Raw genomic sequence first — 27,057 nt, 5'->3', positions numbered from 1 at the left:
ATTCTCTGCTTACAAACCTGATTCGTGTCATTGTTTGGGTAGCTGGTATTTCTCTATGGAAATATCTGCCACTTTCGTTCTCCTGATTGGGGAAGAGTAAAATCCTCTTGCTTTGGAATAAAAATTACCGTAGTTAGTTGTGTTCAGATGCATATATATAATGTGGCTGGCACAAAAAGGGAGTTAATTTTCATGAAATAAAATGAAATCTTTCAGATAATTATAGGTATTCCTACTAGTGTAGTATAGTTAGGGATTTGGAAGTAGAGGAAGGAACACACACACATAGTCTCAAACCTTTAGCTATTACTTGGAATAAATGTGCATTTCCATCTTTCTTGGTACATGTTGGAGCTTAGTAGGTACTTTTTAACCTCTGAACTTGGGTTGGCTCCTCCTCAGCCTTGGAAGGTGAATTAAAACTCAAACATCTGTTTTTTCAATGGAAACTTATACAACCCTGTTGGTATTTTACCATGACAATGAAGTCGATGCCTAAAGAGTTGTCTTCAAAAGTAGGTTTGAATTGTGTGTGCGCGTGTTCGTGTGTTCATCTTTAGATTTTCTTAGCCTGAACTGGAAGGGTGTTTGATTCTGAAATGCTGAAAGCTCATGTAATTCTAGAATATTTCATATAAACTCACTTTTGCTTATCTTCTGCATTCTTATTCTAGCAAACAGACAGAGCAAACAGATTCGAATATCTATTGAAGCAGACAGAATTGTTTGCTCATTTCATTCAGCCTGCTGCTCAAAAGACTCCAACTTCACCCTTGAAAATGAAGCCAGGACGACCACGAATAAAGAAGGATGAAAAACAAAATCTCCTATCAGTTGGAGAGTGAGTACTGACCATTCTGCTGGTTATCACTGAGGTTATAACCCTTTTTACAGATGGGTGTTAATAATAATAATAATAATAAACTTTTATTTATGAGTCGCCTATCTGGCCGAATTAACGGCCACTCTAGGCGACGTACATTACACAATAAAATACAATATAAAACCACAATCAATGAATAATCTAAAAAAACCCCTTCCAGTTAATAACAGCATAAAAATTAATCCACTCCAGAGATCCTGTAAGCCTGCCTGAATAGCCAGGTCTTCAAGGCCCGGCGGAACCCCATCAGGGAGGGGGCATGGCGAAGGTCATAAGGCAGGGAATTCCAGAGGGTGGGAGCCACAATTGAAAATGCTCTCTCTCTGGTCCGCACCAGTCTAGCAGTTTTAACTGGCGGGACTGAGAGAAGGTCTTGTGTGGCTGATCTCGTCAGGCGGCATAACTGATGATGCTGGAGGCGCTCCTTCAGATAAACTGGGCCGAAACCGTATAGGGCATTAAAGGTCAACACCAACACCTTGAATTGGGCTCGGTAAGCAACTGGTAGCCAGTGTAGATCTACTAACACCGGAGTGATATGATCACGGCGATGGCTGTTCTTAATCAGACGTGCCGCCGCATTCTGTATCAGCTGTAATTTCCGGACCGTTTTCAAGGATAGCCCCACGTAGAGCGCATTACAGTAGTCTAAGCGGGAGGAGACCAGGGCATGTATCACCTGTGGGAGTAGATGGACAGGAAGGTAGGGTCGCAGCCTCCGTATCAGATGTAGTTGATATCAAGCTGCCCGGCTCACTGCTGAAACCTGAGCCTCCATGGACAGCTGGGAGTCAAGAATGACCCCGAGGCTGCGGACCTGTTCCTTCTAGAGCTTTGTTGCAGAATGAAGCCTGGCTGAGCCCAAGCTACAGGGATTTAATTATTTTTAATTTTGATAAGTGTCTTTTTAAGTTTAGTTGGGTTGATTTTAAAATATGATTTTATTCTTCATAAATATTTTTTATGAATGTACATTTGACAGCTGCTTAGGGTGGTGAGGTAAACGTTTAAATGAACCTCAGTGTTTAACCCTATTCCTAATGAAAAATTGTTTTTAAAAAATTGTTTTTCAGAAGCTTACACTATTGATCAAAACCAGCATTTCTTAATATCGTCTCATTGGAGAAATGTTCTTTTAAATGTAGTAACTGTTATTCATTGATCAGGATAATAAGTGTAGCTATTGCAGGGGCCCAAAGATCTTGCCTGGCCTTATAGCCTGCTCAAAATGTATGGCTGTAAGACCTACACCTTGTGAGAGGGGCAGGGTTTTGTTCCTGACCTTATGCTTGCCCCTTTGCATGAGTTCTGCAATAATACCCTGCTAGTCTTTTCAGTTTGGCGTTGGAGACGAGAATGGGGGATCACTCTTGCAACCTGCTGTTTAGCACTAGTTTCTTCTCTGGGTTGAAACATGGAACTGGAAAGGGTGGCAAGGATCTTCCCTGTAGTTGTGCTATACTTCTGAGGCACTCTGAATATCTCCAAAGTGCAGTGCAATTGCAGGCGTGATCCCTATTCCCTTGCCCATCTCTAGGATTGAGAAAAAGGCAACGGTGATGAGAAGTTGGACCCCTGATGTTTTGAAAATACCTATACATTTATACTTGATTTAAATTGTAGATGAATTTACATTTGCCAAAAAGCCATGATGGATTAATTTCATCTGTTTAAGCAAGAGAAAAGAAATTAGCTAGATAGTTCATAGTAGTTATTAAGTTAGTCCACATCGTTAGGAATGTGTTGCAATGCATAGTAACTGCTATGTACTTAGACTGATGCATTGTTTTTAGCTACCGCCATCGTAGGACTGAACAGGAAGAGGATGAGGAGCTCTTAACAGAAAGTTCAAAGACCACTAATGTCTGCACTCGATTTGAAGAGTCTCCATCATGTGCGTAGAATCTTTTGTTCTGAATATGTCATCTCCCCATCATGCTGTACCTTCTTTCCCCAGACCTTCATGAGAATAAAAACATCAGTCCATGCGTATGATCTCCCCATCCTAAAAAAACCCTTCATGTAATGGCAAGGGTGCATATCTTTCTTTGACTTCTCTGCAGCAATCACTGTACCCCCAAAGACCTAAGTTGCTTTCTAAACTGAGCCGCAGCTTAACTCTACCAAAGTGAGAGCTGCTGTAAAGAAATATTCTCTGTACTTAGCTGCTTTTGAGTTTTTCTTGTACGTCAGTGGTGGGGTACCTATGACTCAAATGTGCATTCACTCGAGTCAGCATAGCCAGTGGTCAGGGATGATGGGAGCTGTAGTCTAGCAACATCTGAAGGTCCACAGACTCTCCACACATTTAAAATAAATTGCTTAATTAGTTTGCAGACCATATGATGGATTTGTGACTTGAGTTTTGAAGGTTCCTTAAATTGAGGCTAAATATTAAGGAGATTTACAAGCTCCACTCACACATGATGTGATCAATCACCAGTGAGTTTGTATATGAGCTATGTGACACAGATTCCTAAGGATCATAGCCTGTAATTTTAAGGGCGAGTGGGAGGATGAACACATTTATGGACTTCTTGGGTTCTGGTGATTGAGAACATGCTGATAAGAGATGGGGAGGAAGTTTGGGTGCTGGGGGAAAGTACACAAATAAGGGCAGTGAATGAAAAAAATGCACTGAACTGCATTTGTGTGTGGTATGCACATCCTCAGTCTGTTCGGCTCTTGGGCTTCCTTCTGATGGCCTAAATCAGCCTTTCCCAACTAGTGGGCCACCAGATGTTGTTGGACCACAATTCCCGTCTTTCCTGACCATTGGCAATGCTGGCTGAGGCTGATGGGAGTTGTGGTCCAACAACATCTGGTGGACCACTAGTTGGGAAAGGCTGGCCTAAATGGATGATTATGGGTTAAAAAAAATCTAGTATTTGTTTTATCCCTTTGGTGTGTTCCGTGTTCTTTAAGAGGGATTTGCTATCATGATTGTGCACCAGCGTACAGCTCAACTTGTTGTTTTAAAGCAGTTGAACAGCGTTTCCCTCATCTGTATGGATTAGATAACATATATGGAAGTATTGTGCTCTGTCTGAGGTTAGGGCACAACTTGTTTGGTAAATCTGCAAGTAGAATGGATTCATTGGTCCAGGTGTCTCCAAGGACTTTCATGTCCACTGTTAGGATATCTGTATATACAAAAAAATGTAAGCTTTATGCTGCAGTTTGCAGGAACACAGACAGGTGGCACTGCGAAGTGCAGTGTGAACCCTTTCCCCCACACCGTTTACCAATAGGCTGGGCAAGGGGAGTGGGGGTGCCTGAGGGGTGGTTGTTGGCAAGGGGTGTGGGGGATCAGAGAGCAGAGTGAGCAATGGGACAGAGCCCCCATATATCCTAAATTATACTTAATTTTGCTATGTTGCTTCTCTGTGCCATTAAAAGAATTTATTAATGAACTGTGTGGTGACTTCCAATATTTTTATAATATCTCTTGTTTGCAGATGTAAAATGGGGAAAACTGCGTGATTATCAAGTCCGAGGGTTGAACTGGCTCATTTCTTTGTATGAAAATGGCATCAATGGTATATTAGCAGATGAAATGGTATGTGAAACCACTGATTTTGTCTGAAATTACCAATTTTAAATAAAATTTAAATTGGAGATAATCATGCTAAATTTACGTAGTTCCAACTTTCTGTTTATCAAAGTTTTTGTACTACATTGTGGCTAAAATTTGACATTGGTTTAAACTAGTCCTGACCTTTATGAGTATGGGATCCCCTTTGTAAGCTCAAAAAAATGTTGTGAGCCCCCCCCACACACACACCAGTGGGTTACAGTGTTGGACTAAGAACCAGGTTCAAATCTCCACCCAGCCATGAAGCCCCCTGGGTGGCCTTGGACCAAACACCGTCTCTTAGCTTGACCTATCTCACAGGGTCAGTGTAAGGACAGAATGGAAAGGGGGGGGACCATGTGCCCCACCTTGAGCAACTTGAAGGAAAGGTGAGATATAAATGCAGTAATAATTAAATCAGTAAATACATTTCTAATACCAGGGTCCCAGCCTCAGTCAATCTGCTGTGTTTTTTTTCTTTTTCTTTTTTAAAAATAATAAGAAGCAGCAATATGTTGGTGATGGGCATGCTAGATTGAACTGCAGACCAGATTACTTCACGGCCCCCAGATGACAGCAATTCACTTTGCAATGCAGAACGACCTTTATATGCTGATCTGCCTCAAGAAAATCTAACTAGAGAATATCCTTTTTGTTCTCTGGAACATTGTAGGCTTTCATGTTGCAGCTTTTCTGGTTAAAAGTGTTTCATGTTTAGAAAGGCCAATAAACTGAATTTGTAGGAATATGTTTCCATGTGTTGGCTTATTGACCCTCAAGTAGCTTGGAACACTGGCATCAAAAGGTTCTCACTACCATCATTACTGCTTCCGGCAACCAGCTGAAACTTGCTTCTGGATTCAGTTGCTTTCAAATTCAGTTTAAGTTATGCAGCTTCAAAAGAGTGTGAAAGCTTATATGGAGAACTGCTGCATGTAGTTAAAGAAGGTGATTAAGAAAAATACACCTGATAATTTGGATGATGGCCAAATCCTATCTATCTCAATTGAAAGAGAAATTAGAAGACATCCCTTTTCACTGATTTAAGGTTTTGCAAATACAGATAGCTTCAAATATATGGTTTCTAGAGAATCATCTGAATTTGGATGTCTTATTTATATATGTTCTGTCTTGAGTATGTAGTTCATTGTGTCTTTTTTACAAGCTGGCATGGACTCCTTTCCAGGGTATAGCCTGGGATGGAGTAACAATCTTAATGGACCAGTTGAGGATTTAGAGTGCATTCAGATGTGGAAGTCTGATCTTGCAATCTCCAGTAGCATATGTTTACGGGACTAGTCACACAAGGCTGTTATCATACTGCAGATGTAATATGTCATATATGGATTAGAATTGGACATTGCTGAGGGGCAGGGTAGAAACTGGGATATTTCTACATATGTTCCGGAGTTGTCCTTAAGTTTCAATTTTTGTAAAAGAAAAAAATAGAAGGATTGTGATTGCGATTCTTAATGTTGAAATAAAGGCACAAGTGCCATTGATAGAGTAGTATAGATTAAGGGTGGCCAAACTTGTGATGATAGCTAGACAAGCATTTGAAAATGGCAATTCTCACCAATAAGAAATATGCCACAGTCTGGCATATTAGGTTAAAATAGGCAGAAACTAAGCCAGCCTGGCTTCAAAACATATAATGTTCAAAACATATAAAGGATTGCTAGTTAATGAGTGTTTTGAAATAAATTTAAATGTTGCTGACTCCTACCAATTAAAATTTTTAGATTAGCACACTATTTATGTGCTAATTTAAATTACATGCCTTTGGCACGTAATTTCTGTAAAATAAATGTATATGTGTATGTACATTCTTTATTTTATCTTGCTGACTGATAACATTGCTTCCCAAAGTTAACTTGATAATATGTTTTGTTAATAGGGTCTGGGAAAGACACTGCAAACAATTTCTCTTCTTGGTTATATGAAACACTACAGAAATATTCCTGGTCCTCACATGGTATTAGTTCCCAAATCAACTTTACATAATTGGATGAATGAGTTCAAGAGATGGGTGCCAACTCTTCGGGCAGTATGTTTGATAGGTGACAAAGACCAGCGAGTGAGTATGAACAACCTCAGTGTGTTTGCCTAGGATTCTCTGGTATGATGAGCACACCATGCTGAACCATGGTTTAGCACCACATTGGGGGTAAGGTGAGCAAAATATCATGCTTGTGTGATCCTTCTCCTCCTCCTATGTGGCCAGGAGGAAGATGTCTGCCAAGTTCAGTTGCACTTTCATCAAAGTATCTTGGCTTAGCATTATGTACAAACCAGGGCTCTTGGTTTAAAACAAAGAGTTAGTTTCTAAACAAGCCAACCAGTCATAAGTTTTAAACAGATGGATTTCCAAAGACTGTTTGCTCAGGTATTTGGATTCTATTGCAACAGGCTACTTTTAAGTTCTAGTGACGTGGAATAGGAAGAAAGAACAGGTAAACCCAGGTGAGGTAGCTTAAGGAAGATACCATCCAGAATCTCATATTCTCATCCTATATAGTAACTATTCAGAAAAGGTGAGTTGTGCTGCTCTAATGTTCATCCAATTGTGTAAAGAACTTTCAGGTGGACTGTGTTGCACCAATTTTATAGTAAGGTGTGGAAACTGGATATTGTCAGTTGCCAAAGTGAAGCAATTCAGAAGCATTAAGACTGCTGTTTGGTGTCATTTCATTATCAGCTGGAGTTTAATGTGTACTGATTTTTAATTCTTACAACTAATGGATTGTGTATTCCCCAGGTAGCAATTACTCTTCTCTTATTCCATTTGAATATTCTGCCTACAAACAATTTTAATCTAAAAATACGAAGTATTGTGCTCATGCAGCAGTATGTCTTATGATGAATTTTTGATTTAGCTTAACCTTAAGTGTTGCTGTCTCTTTTTGCAAGAAGTTCTGAACTCTTTTAATTCAGACTAGGTATTGACAAGATGTTTCAAATAACATTGAGGCTATGATTTTGTATCAAGCCCTGAGTTTGCTGAGCATTTTATGATGAAGGTCTAGAAAAATACTTTTAAGAACCAACATCAAATTTGAGGTGATCAGAGTATTTTGGTTATAGGAATGGGTTGTATAAGACAACTGGTTTTTTCAAATCCTTTTTTCTCCCTCTTATTAATAGGCTGCCTTTGTGCGAGATGTCTTGTTGCCAGGTGAATGGGATGTCTGTGTTACATCATATGAAATGCTCATTAAAGAGAAATCTGTGTTCAAAAAATTTAACTGGAGATACCTTGTTATTGATGAAGCTCACAGGATTAAAAATGAAAAATCAAAGGTATTTTTAAAGACCCGAAGTATTTAAACATTTAAAACATGCAAAGATATTTCTGGGAGTTTTTTAAAAAATATAATTTTTGTTCTTTCAGTTGTCAGAAATTGTGAGGGAATTCAAGACTACAAATAGATTGCTGTTAACAGGAACACCATTACAGAACAACTTACACGAACTCTGGGCACTTCTTAATTTTTTACTGCCAGATGTCTTTAATTCAGCTGAGGTAAATGTTTGTAACTTAAAATTCAGTACACTCTTTATCAAATAGTGTTGATTACTTATTTAATGCACACATTCATGAGAGATTTCCTATTTAAGGACTAATGCTTGATGGTTTGTGTAGAGCAGGGGTAGTCGTGGTGCCCTCCTGATGTTGCTGGACTCCAACTTCCATCAGCTCCAGCCAGCATGGATAATGGTCAAGGATGATGGGAGTTCAAGTCCAGCAATGTTTAGAGAGCACTAAATTGGCTACAACTATCCCTGATGTAGAGCAGTCTTCCCCAGCCTGCTGGCTGAGGTTGATGGAAGTTTGTACTTCAAAACATCTGGAGGGCAGCAGGTTAGGGAAGGCTGGTGCAGAGGAGGGTTTTTGTTAACTATAAGTGCATTTGTGACTTTGGTGCCACAACAATGGCAATAGGCACCTGTAGTTCTTCATTAAACAGAATCAACTTGCTTGGGAGAAACCCCATTGGACCCAGTGGGAGTTACATGTCTACTTAGAAATACAAGTTTATGCTTTCAGGAAATAAATTTAAGGAGAACTATAGGAAGAATTTGTAAGAATATATTTAGCTGAGATTTTTTTTAAAATCCTATGCTAGGCAAATCATTTGGAAAAAGTGGGAAAGATACCCAATCGAGAGAATTGCTTTGGCTTATGCTGATTAACAACTGAACCTAGGTCTCTGGAATCTTGTAAGGCATGTAAGACAGAAATAATCAGTTTTTAATGCTAGTTTCGCTGGTTAGGCTACCTAATATCTGGACATGGAAACTGACTTAAGTGGTTAGTGCAGGTGTAATTTGCTTTTTTGTTTTTTGCAAACCATCGTGTGCAAATAAAGATCTAGCCTTGTAAGCATTCTTTTTCTGGAATAACTTTCCTCCTCCCTTTGCAGCATTGACTTTGTTTTTGCATTACATGTTGAGTTCCTTCATAAATACGAGAGTGAAACTGGTATGAAGGAGATTTGCAAAGCATTGTTAGACAGCAAACTGATTTGCATTAACCATGGCTTGTGTCAGTGCATATCTTATGTGAAACCATGGTTAGTTCAGGGAGGGTAGGAGCTGTTAGTTAATGTGTGTCTACTACCTAATTTTCAAATTACGGTTTTAAGGGAGTTGGCATTGTATCTCCAGGATATTCTGTCTGTACAATTCTTCAGGAAGAAAACCATAACAGTCTTACAATTTCTTAAGGAAAGCCTGAACTATAAGAGAGGTCATGAGAAATCTTTATACATGCTTAATGGAAATTTGCGTTTAGTCTTTGGATTGCAACAGTAATAATAAATAACCATCTTTGTTATTAGACAAATAATGAAAGCTCAGTTGGTAAGCTTGCTCTGAAATATGAGTGATTATAATATTTTAATACTCCCAATACAGGATTTTGATTCATGGTTTGATACAAACAACTGTCTTGGGGATCAAAAACTAGTGGAACGGCTCCATATGGTGAGATTTTTAAAAAAATTATTAGTTTAATCCATTTGACTTCACAAGGATATTGTGCTGTGTAGTCCACATTAAATTTTTCTGTAACTTGGGAGATGAATAAGTTTGTGTAAGCTTCAGTTGATCTGTTTATAAAATTTGATGTAGAGATTGAGACTGTGAGCGATTGGGTTCAGTGGGTGACATACAATTGATCACATGGCTATTGCGGCTTCTGATTTATCTTTCACCTCCCAGAGATACCATGTAATAGTTGGGAAGCCTTGGTTACAAAGTATGAAGCTATATTTGGAACCAGAAATTGGGCAAGCCTCTATATGGGAATGGGATTGTTGTGTGCATGTAGTTTTTTGTATCTAGCACACATAAGGAAAGCCTTCAGTTTTTCAACCCTGTCATATTGAAAATGAAGTAGTTCTGAAGTATCGGTGATACAAAAATGTGCAAGGTTTTCAGTGTTACAGTGCTGCATATTGAAATCCTATACTGTAATTTGTGTTATTGACAGGTGCTACGACCATTTCTCTTACGTCGTATTAAAGCTGATGTAGAGAAAAGTTTGCCTCCAAAAAAAGAAGTTAAAATATATGTTGGTCTCAGCAAAATGCAGAGAGAATGGTAACTGAAATGAATATATAAATGAACAGAATTCTTCCATGTTGCTGATTGTGTGGCAAGTTCCTCAGTTGCCCTTTTGTCTTCCAATATAGGTACACAAGAATCTTAATGAAGGACATAGATATATTGAATTCTGCAGGAAAGCTGGACAAAATGAGATTGCTAAACATTCTTATGCAGTTACGAAAATGTTGTAATCATCCATACCTTTTTGATGGAGCAGAACCTGGCCCGCCTTACACAACAGATATGCATTTGGTTACTAACAGTGGCAAAATGGTTGTTTTGGACAAACTGTTGCCAAAACTGAAAGTACAAGGTAACATGTTTATCTTACCAGTAAACACAGGTGCCGCCCTGGGCTCCTGCTGGGAGGAAGGGAGGGATATAAATCAAATAATAAATAAATAAATGTGCCTCCCTTCTTCTTTGTCCAATTTTCACTTCAAGAAGTGCCTTGAAAGAGCAGATTAGTGCTTTTCAGTCCTTGTTACCAAACGGAACAAGACTGGTGAATTATTGAGATCTTGGACAATACTATACACAACTTGTTGAAGCTGCCTATTAGTTAAATGTCGGAGTCCAGAAGTATTTTAAGGCAGTTGTGGATTCCGAAGATTATTCAGACAGTTGGCTAGTTGCAAATTTTCCTGTTTGGGGAAAGGTGCTTGAGTAATCTGTGGATGTACAATTCTGAAATTATGCTGACATAACCCTTTTCTGATTGCCCTTGTTCCTAGATAAGAAAGAAGTTGTGTATAATCTTCCAAAATTCTAGAACCTGTTCAAATATTTACCTTTTACTGACATAGATCGGGATAGGTCTGCCTTCCCCAACTCCTGCAGGTCACTCACCTTTCAATTACCTGACATCACCATTGCAAGCATTGATGATCAGCTGATCTTAATTGCCTGTGTTGTAGCGGGTGATTAACTTTTTTAAAATTATGGATTTGGTGTGTTCTTTTGGAGTACCCGTTATATCAACTTTGCAGTCATTTCTGTTCTTTGGAGAACATGGATTGGTTTGAGAACACTGATTGATATGAATTATCTTCTAAAATCTTGAATAGGATCACGAGTCCTAATCTTCAGTCAGATGACCAGAGTGTTAGATATCTTAGAAGATTACTGCATGTGGCGAAATTATGAATATTGTAGGCTTGATGGGCAGACACCACATGATGAGAGACAAGTAAGTGTTTGGAGGAATTCAACTTACTATTTTCCTTCTTTTTTTTGAAAAATGAAAAGCTGAACCAATCCTGATGTTTTAACTGACTGTTTTATTTATGTAGGCTTCCATTAATGCATACAATGAACCTGGCAGCTCAAAGTTTGTGTTCATGCTGAGCACACGTGCTGGTGGTTTGGGAATCAATCTGGCTACAGCTGATGTTGTAATTTTGTATGATTCAGACTGGAATCCACAAGTAGATCTTCAAGCTATGGTAAGACTCAAAAGAGTGGCTTAGAAATCATGAACTTGATTCTCACATCTGCTTTGTTCTTTTAAGTTGCTTTTTAGAGTCTGAGATGCCTTTTCACACCACACATATGAGGACTCTACAAGAGTCTGGTTTACAATTATCCTCAGTATTATGAGTGAGCAAGGCATTTAAGGTTTTTACCATTCTTTTGAATATATTTTAAGCACATGCATTAGTTGCACATAGTTGGATAAACTGTACTGTGGATAACGAGTATTTTTTTCTGTGTAGGATCGGGCACATAGAATTGGTCAAACAAAGACTGTTAGAGTATTCAGGTTTATTACAGACAACACTGTAGAAGAAAGAATAGTGGAAAGAGCAGAAATGAAACTTCGCTTGGATTCCATAGTTATTCAACAAGGTAAATTGAACTCCGTTCTTTTAACAACTGTTCACTGCTGCACTAGTTCATATTAGATGTTTTTAATAAGTGTAGTTCCATGATGCACATTTTGTGAGCAGTATGGACATAACAGAAGACTCCTACTGAATCAGACCAAAGGCCTATTTAGTTCAGCATTGCATTTCACGTTCTTTAGAATTCGAATGAGGCACACCAGATTGATTTCTTGTCCAGATCTTATTTAGGGAGAGAGGCAAAATGTTAACAGTACAGACAAAATGGAAAGGAACAGGCAAGTAGTACAGTATAATTGATGTTCCTTCAGTTACTGGGAACCCCACTGTACTAATGGTAATTCTCCAAAGGTCGGGCAACTATGGCACATATCACAAGCCTTTCCCCACAGAGAGGTTTAAATGACTGCCCTCTCCTGGGTTTTTTTCTATTTGCCACCATTGGTCTCAATACAATCTGCTGAGTCATGCTGACATCATCTAATTATTATTGGTGGTGTTCTCATGGATGCAGCTGATTATGTTTAATTAGGTTATTGGGTGTACCTGTGTGTGTGTGGCTGCCAGTCCTTGATTAACTCATTCAGAGCACCTGGCTACCTGTACGCCCAGAACTTTTCCATGAGAAAAATCAGGCACACAGGACGCTCAAGGAAGATACAGGTACAAGGAAATAATCATATATCTCACCTGCTATTTTGACTATACATCAGTGGCCTTGACAATGTTTATACTTTCATAAGGTTGGGACAGCACTTATTTGTGGCTAGCAGCCAAGATAGATAACTAACCAGCTCTCCCTGGTACTAGTACCAGGTGGACATCGTGGGATTATGGTAACCTTATCTCTTTGCAAGAGACAAAGGATTAACATTCCCAGACTCTGCTAAACAGGTGCTGTGTCCACACTTATAACTACTATTTTAGAGTGTGAGAATAATCAGACTCTTTTACAGAACAATAAGTATTAACCTGTTACATGCCTTCAGCCCAAAAGGATCCCTAGACATAAAAGGAACAAGTGTGTACCAATAACTAAACTCCTCGATGTCCAATTCTCTTCCGCATATGCCAATATAGTTATCAAACATGTGTAGCCAGGCAGAAAGAACAAATGTGATCCAAATAACTAGAAATATATATTGTTTTCTGTAGAAGAAGAAAGTTTATCCAGGATAGTGAAAATTCACCTATTGTCTCTAGTACTGTTATATGAGAAATCTGTCTGCTTTTTCCTGGAGTAGTATAAATTACACTGCATAGGCAAAAGTGGAGTGTTGTGAGACTGAGTACACACTTTGGTAATTTAATCAAAGGTGTGTTTGCGTAGAATTGTTGGGGCTACAACAGGAATCATATTTCAGATAATACTACTTCCATGACCACCCAGATTTCACATACAGTTTTTTTTTTATAATGGCAAACTTCAAAGTATAGATAATGTTGCAGTATTGGAGAATTGTATTTAGTACGTATTTTTAACTTTTACCTTTGTTAAGTCCTGCTTCTTGATGACATGTTCTTTATATTCAGGAAGACTAGTGGATCAAAATCTAAATAAATTGGGGAAAGATGAAATGTTGCAGATGATTAGACATGGAGCTACCCATGTCTTTGCTTCAAAGGAGAGTGAAATTACAGATGATGATATTGATGGTATTTTGGAAAGAGGTGCAAAGAAAGTAAGTTGATGTGTTCTGAAATACTAGAATAAAATGTCAGCTTCATTTTCCCCAAATCAAAATTTGAATATTGTCAATAATGCATTGATTTGACTGCATATAATTCCAGTGTGGTGATGAAGCACTGAATAAGGTTTTATTGAAATTTGTTTTTGTAGACTGCAGAAATGAATGAGAAACTCTCCAAAATGGGTGAAAGTTCACTCAGAAATTTTACAATGGATACAGAGTCCAGTGTCTATAACTTTGAAGGAGAAGATTATAGAGAGAAGCAAAAGGTAATGATGGACTTTTAGGGATTTTAGAATTTCACACATTGTCATTGGGATCTGTACACTGTTTAATATTTCATTATAACTTTATAATAAAATTGCCCATTGCAGATGGCATTCACAGAGTGGATTGAACCACCCAAGCGTGAAAGAAAAGCAAACTATGCTGTTGATGCTTATTTCAGGGAAGCTCTTCGTGTCAGTGAACCAAAAGCACCAAAGGTTTGTTTTTTAAAAAAATTTAAAACCAGAAAATAATTAGAGGCTTGCTTGCTTGCGCCTAGAAATAAAATCAACTTGTTAGAGCCTTTATTTTCCAAAGTACTTACTTTGTTTAAATGAAAATAAAGGTATTGCACAAGTCTGCTTTTTTTGAGATTGCCATTAATAGGTCCTGTAGTTTGAGAAACAATTTTGTACTTAGGTTCCTTTGGCATGGTTTGGAAATAGTTCTTCTGTTGTTCTGGAGGAAGTTGTACTTTATAACATTTACCTGACTGTAGTGTAATACACTTGATTTTAGACATTAGATTGTACTTTCGCTCTTTTTTTAAAGGCTCCACGACCTCCCAAACAGCCTAATGTTCAAGATTTTCAGTTCTTTCCACCACGTTTGTTTGAACTGCTGGAAAAAGAGATTCTTTATTACAGAAAAACTATTGGATACAAGGTAAATTATGATCAGTGCTTTGTTTTTCATCTTAAAAGAAATTTGATGTTTTATTTTAGTGCTATGTAATTTGACACTGGTTTATCTCATTTTAATCTTGGTAAACCCAAAGGAGGTTTTATATAGAAAACTTAAAATGAACTAAAGGCACAATCCTCCTTGTTAGATATGCCAGGCTGAGGGGCTTAGGGATGTTACATAGCTGCGGAGGAGGAGGAAGGGTGTTGGTGCTGCTGGGCTCCACTGGCAGAAGTACCCTCCTTTGGTGAACACCACCACCTGGTCGCAGCTGAAGCCCAGCGAGCTCAGATGAGATAGGCTCAAGTGGAGCTGGTGAAAGGCATGGAAAAGGGGCTCTCTGGAGCTGTGTTGGGGGCAGAACCGAAGAGAAGGGGAGTTGCGCCGCATCCTGAACCTGTTCGGATTGGTCCTGTGGCCTTCCATCCCAGCAGCTGATGCACCAGGAAAAAGGGTGGTGGAAGGAAACATGATTTCCTTTCCTTCTTTCCTTTCCTGCTGGCACAGCCAACATCCTCCCTTCCCACTGGCTCATGAATGGAGGTTGGATGTGGTGGACCCTACCGCCAGCTCCACTTCTGCCAGCCTCCAACAAGTTGGATTGGATATGAAGTGATGAACAACTGAAATAAATAAGGTGTTGTTGTTACTAGAACTAGTGATGTTTGGTAATCTCAACTTTAGGTTCCTCGTAATCCTGATCTGCCCAGTGCAGCCCAGGCACAAAAAGAAGAGCAAATTAAAATTGATGAAGCTGAGCCCCTTAATGAAGAAGAGTTGGAAGAAAAGGAAAAGTTACTAACCCAGGTATGGTCACCCTTCTAGGGTAAATTATGGCTGTTTATATTCATTCTCCCCCCTTTTGTGCTATAGTTAGTGTAGGGGAAAAACTCAGTTTTAAAAATGAGGAATTTCAGTTCCCATTTTCTTCTTTAAAATTTGTTTTTGAGAAGAAATACTTCCATATTCTATTTCTTAGCAACTTTAAGTGACCAGATTAGAAATGTAGTTTTAACATGTCTTGAAATGCAGTAATGGATTAACCTCTGAATGTTGGTGTTGGTGTTGCTGAATGTTGGATTTGTTCTCAAAACATCTATCCTCATGACAGACATTTATATCTGGCTACATAAATAGTAACACTTCAATGATGTGCAGTTTATGTAGAATTGTCTGTTTAACTCATTTGGTGAATAGCTGTTAATAAAATAGTACGGAGTACTGATGTCTAGCCTGAAAAGGCATACAGTGGTGATTGCACTTGCACAGACATTATCTTGAGTTTTATATTGGTAATGTCATCAATGGAGTCAGGAAATATCAGTCTGGTATGTTATAAAGATGGAAATAATTTCAAATTTCATGGCAAATAAATATTCAGAATCCTTAAAAATTACTGCATGTTTTTTGAGAACAAGGTAAAATTCACTAAAGGTATGGGAATACATGTCCTAAGGAAAAACTAAAATGCAATTAAAGTAAAAACAAGGTGTAACTGAGCAATTGTCAAGTTTTTCTGTGGCAAATTAGGATGGCAAATGCTATTCTGTAAGTAGTAGGTACCATTTGAGAGGGTATGTATCATTACCATAAGAGCTTAACTTCTAATCTACTGCATAATAACAGAAATTCATTGGCAATCACTCATGACTGAGTAAGATTGTCTTCCAGGGTAAGGTCTTCAACAGTGGGTCCATAAGTGACTGTGGAGGCCAATTCTGGATCCACACAACCTCCCACAGTGAGGACATAGGTTTCCAGATGGAAAATGGTCACGATGAGGATTTGTTTGACGTGCCTTCCGCTTAGCTCATTTGTCCCGTTCGCCTTGTATTCATGCTTTTTCAAAGTCCACAGCACCTTTGATAATAGCCGACCTCCATTTAGGATGTTCATGGGCCAAGGCTTCCCAGTTGTCGATGTTCATGTTACATTTTTTTAGATTCGCTTTAAGAACATCTTTAAACCTCTTTTGCTGTCCATCGATGTTCCGTTTTCCATCCTTAAGTTGGGAGTAAAGTAGCTGCTTTGGAAGACGGTGATTAGGCATTCGAACAACATGGCTGGTCCAGCGAAGTTGATGTTGGAGGATCACTGTTTCAACACTGGTAGTCTTTGTTTCTTCCAAAAGGCTAACATTAGTCCATCTGTCTTCCCAAGTAATTTGCAGAATTTTCTGGAGGCAGCGTTGGTGGAATCTTTCAAGAAGTTGGGAGTGGCGTTTATAAATGGTTCATGTTTCACAGGCATTCAGTAAGGTTGGTAGTACAATGGCTTTGTAAATAAGCATGTTGGTCTCCCTGCAAATATCCCGGTCCTCGAACACTCTACACTTCATTTGGGAGAATCCAGGACTCGCAGAGGTCAGATGATGTTGAATTTCAGCATCGATGTCAGCTTTTACACAGAGATGACTACCAAGATAGGGGAAGTGATCAATGTTCTCCAGCGTCACACCATTAAGCTGAATCAATGGTGCTACAGAGGGACTAGTTCGCACCTGGTGATGAAGCGCTTTGGTTTTTTTAATATTAAGCGAGAGCCCAAGCTTTCCATATGCTTCTGTGAAGACATTTAGGATAGTTTGAAGATCTTTCTCTGAATGTGCAGAGACATTATCATCGGCATGTTGAAGTTCTACGACAGAGGTTGAGATTACCTTACTTTTTGCTTTCAGCCTACTGAAATTAAAAAGCTTTCCATCTGTTCGATATATGATTTCCACACCAGTAGGAAGTTTCCCCTCAATAAGGTGTAGAATCATAGCAATGAAGATAGCAAATAAGGTAGGAGCAATGACACATCCCTGTTTGACGCCTTATCCGATTCTGAATGGATCACTCTGAAAGCCATTGTTGTCCAAAATTGTTGCTGTCATGTTGTCATGAAGGAGTCGCAAGATATCCACAAATTTATCAGGGCATCCAGTTTTCAGAAGGATGGTCCAGAGAGCGGTTTGATTCACAGTGTCAAAGGCCTTAGTCAGATCAATAAACACCGTATATAAAGGTCGATTCTGCTCCCTGCATTTTTCTTGAAGCTGTTGTGCAGTGAAGATCATGTCCATTGTCCCCCTGGAAGGGCAGAAACCATTTTGAGATTTGGGGAGGACATCCTTTGAGATCGGCAGGAGGCGATTTGCAAGGATCCTTGCAAGGATTTTACTTGCGGTAGCAAGAAGAGTTACCTCGAAAGTTCCCGCAATCTGTTCTATCACCCTTCTTAAAAAGGGTTATAATTATGGCGTCCCTAAAGTCTTCCAGGATCTCCTCCCTCATCCAGATTTTTCTCATGAGCTTATGAAGTTGTTGTGTAAGTTCAGGTCCACCTTCTTTAAAGACTTCAGCAGGAATCCCATCAGGTCTACTAGCTTTGTTGTTCTTCATTTACTGACTTCATCCCAATTAGGGGATACTGCAAGCTCGTCTCTAGTTTGTTGTTGTGGAATTTGCGAGAAGACCTCACCAGCCACAATAGAGTTACGATTGAGGAGGTAGTGGTAATGCTCTTTCCAATGCAGTGCAATAGACTCTTTATCCTTAGGAAGTTTGCTACTATCCATTGAACATAAGGGATTTGTACCGTAATTTGTTGGTCCATAGATGGCCTTTGTGGCATTAAAAAAGCCCCGTGCATCGTGAGCATCTGCAAAGTGCTGGATTTCTTGAGCTTTCTTTATCCACCAGGCGTTCTTAAGTTCTCTAGTTCTTCTTTGGACCTCGGTCTTTGCACTGGTATAGTGTTTTTTCTTAGCAGCACAGTTAATGTCTTTCTGCCATATCTGGAAGGCTTTCCTTTTCTTGTCGATAAATTCAATCTCACTATCATTCTCATCAAACCAATCCTGATGTTTCTTATTTTGGTATCCAATAGCTTGTTCACATGCTGCAATAAAGAATGTTTCAGTTTAATCCAGTGTTCCTTGACATTTTCAGGGAGTTCCGTCGGTAGATGTTTCTTGAGAGCTGTTTGAAAACAGGCTCGCTTAATAGGATCTTGAAGGGCATGGATGTTCATTTTATGCCTTGGTTTTCTTCCTTGGAGCCTACGTTGAGGAACAATATTAATGGTCATAGTGGATTGAATTAATCGGTGATCTGTCCAGCACTCATCATGGCCCTAGTGAGGAGTACATCATGATGATTTTTGGCACGGACAATTACGTAATCCAGGAGATGCCAGTGTTTTGACCAAGGGTGCTTCCAAGATGTTTTAAATGTATTTTTCTGACGAAAGAGTGCTTGTAATAACAAGATTATGCTCTGCACATTTAGCCAGAAGTGGAATGCCGTTCAGGTTGCTATTGCCAACTCCTTCTTTCCAAATGGTTTCTGGCCATAAATCGAAATCATCCCCAACTCTTGCATTGAAATCACCCAAGAGGATAATTTTATTCTCCTTAGGTATCTCTGATAAGATGGTGTCCAGCTGGTTATAAATTTTTTCCTTGATGTCTTCATCAGCATCGAACGTTGGTGCATAAGCACTTACAATAGTTGCCTGCTGGTTTGGGGCAAGTTTTAACCGGAGAGTTGAGAGTTGTTCATTAATGCCGAAAGGAACTTCTGACAAGAGCTTCACAAGATTATTTTTAATAGCAAAGCCTACTCTATGTATTTGTCGTTCTTGTTCAGGCAGTCCTTTCCAAAAGAAGAAGAAAGGACTGCCTAACAGAGATACGTCTGGTACTATAATGGGAATGCTTAGTATTTCTGGTAAGGAGAATGTTCACTTTGACAGGTGTAGCCAGTGTTGCCTAAAGCAAGAGGTCAGCACTGAATTGGGGGAGTAGATCTAGAATAAATTCAGATCAAGAGAGCTGGTTCATGTATAGGAACAGAAGAAAAATCTCAAGCTTGACAAGACAGAGATGCTGTTGATGAGCTGCTTGTCTCCACATTCTGTTCTAGATAGGGCTGTCCTCCCCTTAAAAGTATCAGGTTCATTTTGAGTGTACTCTTGGATCCAAGTTTCTCATGGGAGGCATGAGGAGCCTCTACAGGTCTCTCCCCAGGCTGCATCTCAAGTGTTTTGACCAGCTGGATGTGTCCTTGAACTCTGAGAATGCCTCTTGCTTGTCTGGAGGAACGATAGAGAGTGGCATGTATGTATAAACTAGAACAGTGTACAGAGGTAAACTTGATATTCATTGCTGTGCCCACTATCTACCATCAGGCCCTCAGAAAGTTGACCAGAAGGGAATGTGGCCTTGAGACTGAAAAATGTTGCTTACCCAGCTCTATGGCAGCACGTGCCTTTCACCCTCCTCAACAAGGATAGCTTGATCATGATTATCCATGCATTAGTAACTTCCTGGCTAGACTGGTGTACCATGCAGTGAATTTAGAACACATCCATTCAATACCTATCTCACTGCTTAATAAGAACATATGCCAGTGTTAGTAGTTAGTAGTCCAGTTCAAAGTGCTGGTGCTCTTTTTTAAAGCCCATATTAAGCTTGGGACCTAAAGTAACAGATGAGCCTGCCAGTTCATTTTTGGAGGCTCTATTTTGGGTTTCCTACCAAAAGCGGGGAGGCAACTGGGGAGTCTTCTTGATTGTGACACTTTTGTTCTATAACATGCTCCTCAGTGGGATTACCTGGTGCCTATTCTGTTTTTTTGGCGCTAGGCACAGATTTTTTTATTTTCCCAGGTTTCTGGCAACCAAGTTAAGCTACGTCTTTGAAAGAAAAATGGAAATCATATATACCTATGTTATTATTTCTTAAGGGGTTTACAAACTGGAATAAGAGAGACTTCAATCAGTTCATCAAAGCTAATGAAAAATGGGGTCGTGATGACATTGAAAATATAGCACGGGAAGTAGAAGGAAAATCTCCAGAGGAAGTAATTGAATATTCTGGTAATGTTGGTTTTCTTTTTAGAAGATCTGTAGATGGTTTTATGTCTGAGTAGATATGGAAGCCTATGCATAAGCTCCATTGAATTTAATGGGACTTACTCCTAGGCAAGTGAGTACAGGTTTGTACCCTAACTATCACTTGAGGTTTTGGTAATTCTTTTCATGAAACTTTAAACAACTAAATGAATTATGAAATCAGCTGAGATTTTTTTACTCTAAAATGGATTAAAATGCTAGTTTTCTTTCAACAGGAATATTTAAGCAGAATGTTTGCCTAAAATGATAGGAGAACCTGCTAAATTCAACCTGCTAAAACTCCCTGTTTGGGTTGCAAAGCTATTTCAGGCAAGCTACGGCCACCTGCCCTATACCTGCCGTCATATATGAGAGGCAGGTAAGGGTGGGGGTTGGCTGAAAAGGGGCCCCTTGTGCAGCGTTTCCCAGGTGGTTGTCAGTCAGGCTCTTGAGAAGTGCTGTGTAAAGTGCTTTGCAAGCCCTATGCTTGGTGTTTCCCAAGCACAAAGCACAGGGTTTGCAGTGCTTGCTCAGCTGCATGCAGTGCTTCCCAAACCCCCAACAATCAGCTGGTTGTCAGGCATTTAGAAAGCCCATTGAACTGTCTCCCCCAATGGGCGAACATTGACTGGTGTCAATCACCTGACATTGTTATGACGTCAGATGCTGTACAGATGGGTAATCCTGTCCACCTGTCAAAGCTGGGGTGTGGGGAGATAAAGATCTAGCTTGCTGAGCCAAAAGATTCCCCACCCTGGTCCAAAAGTGCAAACATCATTTCTGATAGACACTTTCAAGTCAATATTGTGGTTTCCTGGAGATGCCTGCAAACACAGGTGGCCCTTTTTTTATTGTGAATGAGTTTTAGGAAAGACTTTGTGGTTTAAGATATTTCAGGCACATCAAGGCATCAGCACAGTGTTTCTGAAAGACAACATCTACTTTCCTGATTACTTGAAGAAAAGCACAGATCTGTGTAACGATTTCCAGATTCATTCTTGCATTTGAGCCATATAAAAAGCTTGTCCCACATAGTGCTTCTGATGTGCATGAGAAACATTAGGAAAACGGAACACAGCTAAAGGGGAGAACTGGAACCTGGTTTAAAGTATCAGACATGATACTTTACTTAAAATAATATATTGAGATGAAATTACCATCTGTTTTGACTGGGCGTTCATTAACAGATTAACAAAAGGAAATTTTCTTGAGATTGCCACTGATAAGAGTTATAGTAATTAACCAGCTGACAGCATGCCTTAAGAACTGCTCACTTAAGTTTGAGAACATTGTTCACATATTAGTAATTATAAATTTATCTGTATTTAAAATAATTAAAATTATGAAACGGATTAATAAATTACTTTCCTTCAGCTGTTTTCTGGGAGCGATGTAATGAACTCCAGGATATAGAAAAGATAATGGCACAGATTGAAAGAGGTGAAGCTCGAATTCAGAGGCGGATTAGTATTAAAAAAGCACTTGACACAAAGGTAATTACACTTGCATTTAAGGGAATAATCTGAGGGGAAATGTGTGAACTATAATGTTATAAAGAATGGTACTATTGGGTGTCATTCAGATGTCTTGTCATTCTTTTCAAGTTAATGTGTTTTCCATATTTCAGAAATTGAACTTGATATGTCTAAAAGTTATGAAACTGTCAAGTGCTGTATCAGCCTCTCACAACCTTTGGGTCCCCATATGTTTTTCGGTCACCAGGTGTTGATGGACTACAACTGCCATCAGCCAGTGGTCAGGAATTATGGGAACTGTAGCCCAGCAACATCTGGGGACTCAGAGATAGAGAGGCTGCTGTGAGTCTTTTAGATGTAATTATTCATACTGGCTGGCTAGTTTACTACTATGTGAAGCTGAAAAAGCAGAAATAGCAGAAATTTTACTTACTGTGAATTACTGTGTGCAGACTGGAGTGGAGGACGCTGTGTTGACAGGGATGATCCTCCCTCTGGGAGTGATGGGCAAGGTCTATTCCAGCCTTCTGTCTCCTCTTCAGGAGGAGGAGGCACCTGTGATGTTCCTATATATTAGTGTATATATGGTAAGTGCTGGTAGTGTAGAGTATACATGGTAAGTAGTGAAAGAGGAGGGGGAGTGAATAGGCAATAGAATGCTTGATGATTGGCTGAATGTTTAAAATGGCTGACAGTATAAATGAAAGGATGACAGGTAAATCTGGGTGAATGTGAGGTGGTGAATTGTGGAATCTGGGGGGGAAGAAGAGAAAGAGTGGATTGCTTGGTGGGGTTTAGAGAGTTGTTTACCAGGAGGGAGGTGGAGTTTGGATTAGTATTGAGTAAAACCATATGCTTATGTGCCTTAAGAAGAAATCTTGTTAATCTTGTTAGCTTTGTTATCTGTAATAAATACTTAATTTGGTTTACCAAAGGCCTGATCCTTGGCTGGGGTTTCACAGACCAGAAGGGAGGGTAAGGTAATGACCAAGGCTGAAGGGGAACTGTAACAAATGGTGGCAGCGGTGAAGAGAATAACTATACCAGTATTCAGAGTCTCTGGGAATACTAGTATTGGGACGTTACTGGTGGTTGCCTAGCAGGGGGATCTGTTGAGATCTGTGCTAGAGCGGATAGGTAAACCATAAGAGAGTGCGGTCCGGACTGGTGGAGTCCCTGGTGGTGCCTAGAGACAGGCAGTAGCCACGCGCAGGTAGGAACCTGACAGAGAGAGCCAGGGAAGGACGCGTCACATGTGGTGTCAGTAGCGGTGGGATACGAACAACAGAGAATCCAGATACGAATACTAGAGAATCCCTAACAGTGGTGTGGCAAACAGAAATAACAAAACAAGATTACTTGTGAGAGTGACTGGCAAAGAGTGTGTGGCAAAGAGTGAGTGAACATGGCTGAATACATAAAAATGAAAAGAGAGGAGCTGGTGGAGAAGTGCATAACATTCAATTTACCTCACGAGGGTAAAGGGGTAGATGAATTGAGGGTAGCACTTATAGGATTTGCAACTGCCCAGCAAAAACAACCTGTCAGAGAAGAGACCCCGGAAGGATATTTAAGCAATCCCGCTTATGTAGAGTACTTGAGAGAGAAGTTGAGGATGGAAGGTGCAGAGAAGGAAAAACAGAGAGAGTTGGAAGCTGAGAGATTGAGGATGGAGGCTGAGGAAAAAGATAAACAGCGAGAGTTGGAAGCTGAGAGATTGAGGATGGAAGCTGAGAAAATGAGAATGGGGTTTGAGGAGAGGGAGAAACAACGAGCAGTGGATGCCGAATTACAAGTAGAAAAGTTAAAATTTGAAAGAGAGAAGTTTCATTCTGATGAAACAAGAAAGGACAGAGATGGAGCAAGAATAAAAATTACTCCAAAGGACTTTGCTGTCTATGAGCCTGGTCAAGATCCTCAAATTTACCTCAGTACCTTTGAAAAAGCAGCTCAGTTGTGGGGGCTACCTGAAGATAAATACATGCAGTATTTATCAAACCTGATTAAAGGGGAATTGGCTGAGGTATACCAATATTTCCCCTCAGACAAGCCCGTCACCTATGCTGAATTCAAAGAAGCAGTGTTTAAAAGATTCAGACTGGGGCCTGATTATTTTAGAAAGCTTTTCAGAAACTGCCAGATACAGACAGGGAGGTCTTTTGTGGAACTGGGAGCAAAATTGATGGATATATTTGGAAAGTGGATGAGTAGTGCCAAAGCTCAGTCTGTGGAGGAGGTGAAAAACCTCATGATATTGGATCAGTTATACCATCAGTTACCACCAGAAATAAAGCTCCTGGTCAAAGACCGTTCCCCTACATCGGTGCAGGAGGCCGCAGAGCTGGCGGATCACTTCGCCTCCAATAGAACTGGCTGGGTGGGGAAAACATCAAGAGAGTTTAAACCCAGACCATATAGTGCTGGCAGAAGGGATGTGGTACCACAGCGAGTGAGTCCTCCATTAAAATCTGAAGGGCACAGGACACCCCAGAGTGGATCTGTGTACCCTAAAAGTGAGGAGAAATTATGCTACAGATGTGGTAGACCAGGGCACCTACGTTTTCAATGTGAGGTTGCCAACCCCATTAGTAATCCTGCTCAGACAAGGGCAGTGAAAACAGAGCCCAAGGCTTTAGAAACAGCGAAAAAGGTTCAGTTTTGCCAGATAAACTGGACAGAAGTAACAGACCTTGATTCAAGTCTGAGAGAGGTAGTGAGTGTACAAGGGGCAAATTATTGGGCATTGCTTGATACTGGTGCCGCTCAGACATTACTGAGGCCAGATTTAATAAAATCTGAGGTAATATTACCTCAGGAAACTGTGACTATCCATGGAGTGAGGGGTCAACCAGAAAGTTTGCCTGTGGCCCTGGTGGAAATGACTTGGAGAGGCCGAGAGGGCCGATATAAAGTAGGCATTAATGCCCAGCAACAAGAACCAGTAATACTGGGGATGTAATGGGCGCCCAAGGAAAGATCTATGTAGTGACCAGACAGCAAATTGGCAGAGAAAAAGAAGCCATATTAAGGGGGGCTGAAACAAACAGGGTGGAATCTGTTAACCAGCCTCAGGTCACCATAGCAACCACTAGCAGGCCTGCTGAAGGAGACAAAATGTATCAAGTGGTCTCTGGGGAAGAAGCAGAGCAATTCAGGGAAGAGCTGCATCAAGATATAAGTCTGAAGCAGATAAAGGAACAAGCTCTGACCCAACAGATTCCTTTCACTGACAAACTGAGGAATCAAGTTGTGTGTGAGAATGGGATTTTATATAGACTGTGGATGCCTGCTGAGAGAAAGGATGAATGTGAACCAGTGAAGCAATTGATAGTACCTAGCAGATACAGAACCAGATTGCTAGAGGTAGCCCATGATGTCCCATGTGCAGGACATCTGGGAATAAAAAAGACCAAGAGGAGATTGGCGGCACATTATTATTGGCCAAGTATCTCCAAGGATGTAAAACAACGTTGTCTATCTTGTGGAATATGCCAAAAGGTGGGAAAGAGTGGAGTAAAGACCAAGGCACCCTTAAAGCCCCTTCCTATAATTGGACAACCCTTTTATAGAGTGGGAATAGATTTGGTGGGCCCTTTTTCCAAACCCACAAGGCATGGCAAGAAATATCTAGTGGTGGTGGTGGATTTTGCCACCAGGTACCCAGACGCAGAAGCACTGAGATCTGTAGAAGCCCCTGTAGTGGCAGAGGCTTTATTAAAAATCTTTATGAGGCTGGGTTTCCCTCATGAAGTGCTGACGGATCAAGGCAGTGTATTCATGGGAGAAGTGATGCAATGTATGTGGAAATGTTGTGGTCTAAAACATCTAAAGACCACTACTTACCATCCCTCCACTAATGGGCTGAGAGATTCAATGGAGTTTTGAAGGGCATGATAAGAAGCTATGTTCAAGATCACCCACAAGACTGGGATGAACGTTTGGGATGCTTCTTATTTGCATACAGAGAAGTCCCTCAGGAGTCAACAGGCTTCTCACCCTTTGAACTAATGTTTACTAGAAAAGTGAGGGGACCTTTGGAACTGCTAAAAAATTCATGGGAAGGAACCCTGGGAGAGTACAAAACATCTGTAGTAGATTTTGTATTGGAATTCTGCAATAAATTAACATCAGTGATGGAGGTGGTGAAAAATAATTTGAGTCATGCACAGCAGAAGCAACGTTACTGGTATGACAGAACAGCCAGGGAACGTGTGTATGATGTGGGAGATATGGTTATGGCGTTCATACCCAGGAAACATGACAAATTACAGGCTAACTGGGAAGGACCATATACCATCAGAGAAAGGCTTGACACAGTGACGTATGTAATCACCACAGACCAATTAAACAAAAGCAAAGTGGTTCATGTAAATATGTTAAAGCCTTACCATACCAGGGATGCAAAGGTGTTGCAAGTTACCTTATTCCCTGAGGGAAGTGGGCCTGAACTTCCAGATTTGGTACAGGAAAGCAAAGACAAAGGAGGGGTAGATCAAGTGGAATGGTCAGAGGAGGTGAAGGAGGAAGTAAAAGAAGAGATTCTGAGAGTTTTGAAAACCTATAGGAATCTCTTTAGCAACAAACCTGGCCAAACCAGTATAGTTATACATTCCATTGATACTGGAGATCATGCTCCAATCAGATCTGTTCCGTACCGTGTGAATGGGAAAGTTTTGAATGAGATCAAAAAGGAGGTGGAAGAGATGCTGGAATTAGGAGTGATCAGGGAATCCATCAGTCCCTGGGCCTCAAGTATTGTCCTGGTTCCGAAAAAAGATGGAACGACAAGGTTTTGCATTGATTATCGGCTAATCAATAAAATTACTGTCCCAGATGCGTATCCTATGCCTAGGGTAGACGCAATGTTAGAGTTATTGGGGGCAGCAACCATTATCTCTACACTAGATCTCTGTAAAGGATTTTGGCAAATGGAACTAGACGAGCAATCCAGAGCCAAAACTGCCTTCAGTACACCAGATGGGTTATATGAGTTTGTGACCTTACCCATGGGACTAAGGAACTCACCAAGTTCGTTTCAGAGGCTAATCAATACTGTGTTGCGAGGCATGTCAGATTTTGCAGTGGCCTATATCGATGACGTAGCCATTTTTAGCAAGTCGGTGCCTGAGCATGTCCAACACCTGACAAC

At 40.1% G+C, this 27,057-nt stretch overlaps 1 protein-coding gene across 1 annotated transcript in view; it reads left to right on the top strand.

Moving 5' to 3' along the window:
* SMARCA5 (SWI/SNF related, matrix associated, actin dependent regulator of chromatin, subfamily a, member 5) overlaps positions 1-27,057 on the top strand; it is a 43,626-nt gene that overhangs the window by 6,940 nt on the left and 9,629 nt on the right. The window contains exons 3-21 of the mRNA XM_061584810.1: positions 675-841; positions 2,677-2,777; positions 4,342-4,442; positions 6,355-6,534; positions 7,602-7,757; positions 7,849-7,980; positions 9,375-9,443; positions 9,952-10,061; positions 10,154-10,380; positions 11,135-11,256; positions 11,360-11,512; positions 11,783-11,915; positions 13,445-13,593; positions 13,752-13,871; positions 13,977-14,087; positions 14,422-14,535; positions 15,238-15,360; positions 20,286-20,418; positions 21,808-21,926. Of these exons, the coding sequence (XP_061440794.1) occupies positions 675-841; positions 2,677-2,777; positions 4,342-4,442; positions 6,355-6,534; positions 7,602-7,757; positions 7,849-7,980; positions 9,375-9,443; positions 9,952-10,061; positions 10,154-10,380; positions 11,135-11,256; positions 11,360-11,512; positions 11,783-11,915; positions 13,445-13,593; positions 13,752-13,871; positions 13,977-14,087; positions 14,422-14,535; positions 15,238-15,360; positions 20,286-20,418; positions 21,808-21,926 (2,520 nt within the window). The remainder of the gene's footprint in view (positions 1-674; positions 842-2,676; positions 2,778-4,341; positions 4,443-6,354; positions 6,535-7,601; positions 7,758-7,848; positions 7,981-9,374; positions 9,444-9,951; positions 10,062-10,153; positions 10,381-11,134; positions 11,257-11,359; positions 11,513-11,782; positions 11,916-13,444; positions 13,594-13,751; positions 13,872-13,976; positions 14,088-14,421; positions 14,536-15,237; positions 15,361-20,285; positions 20,419-21,807; positions 21,927-27,057) is intronic.

The sequence above is a fragment of the Rhineura floridana genome, chromosome 9 (assembly GCF_030035675.1).
Source record: "Rhineura floridana isolate rRhiFlo1 chromosome 9, rRhiFlo1.hap2, whole genome shotgun sequence".
Taxonomy (NCBI): Eukaryota; Metazoa; Chordata; class Lepidosauria; order Squamata; family Rhineuridae; genus Rhineura; species Rhineura floridana.
This window is presented reverse-complemented; position numbering and strand designations above follow the sequence as displayed.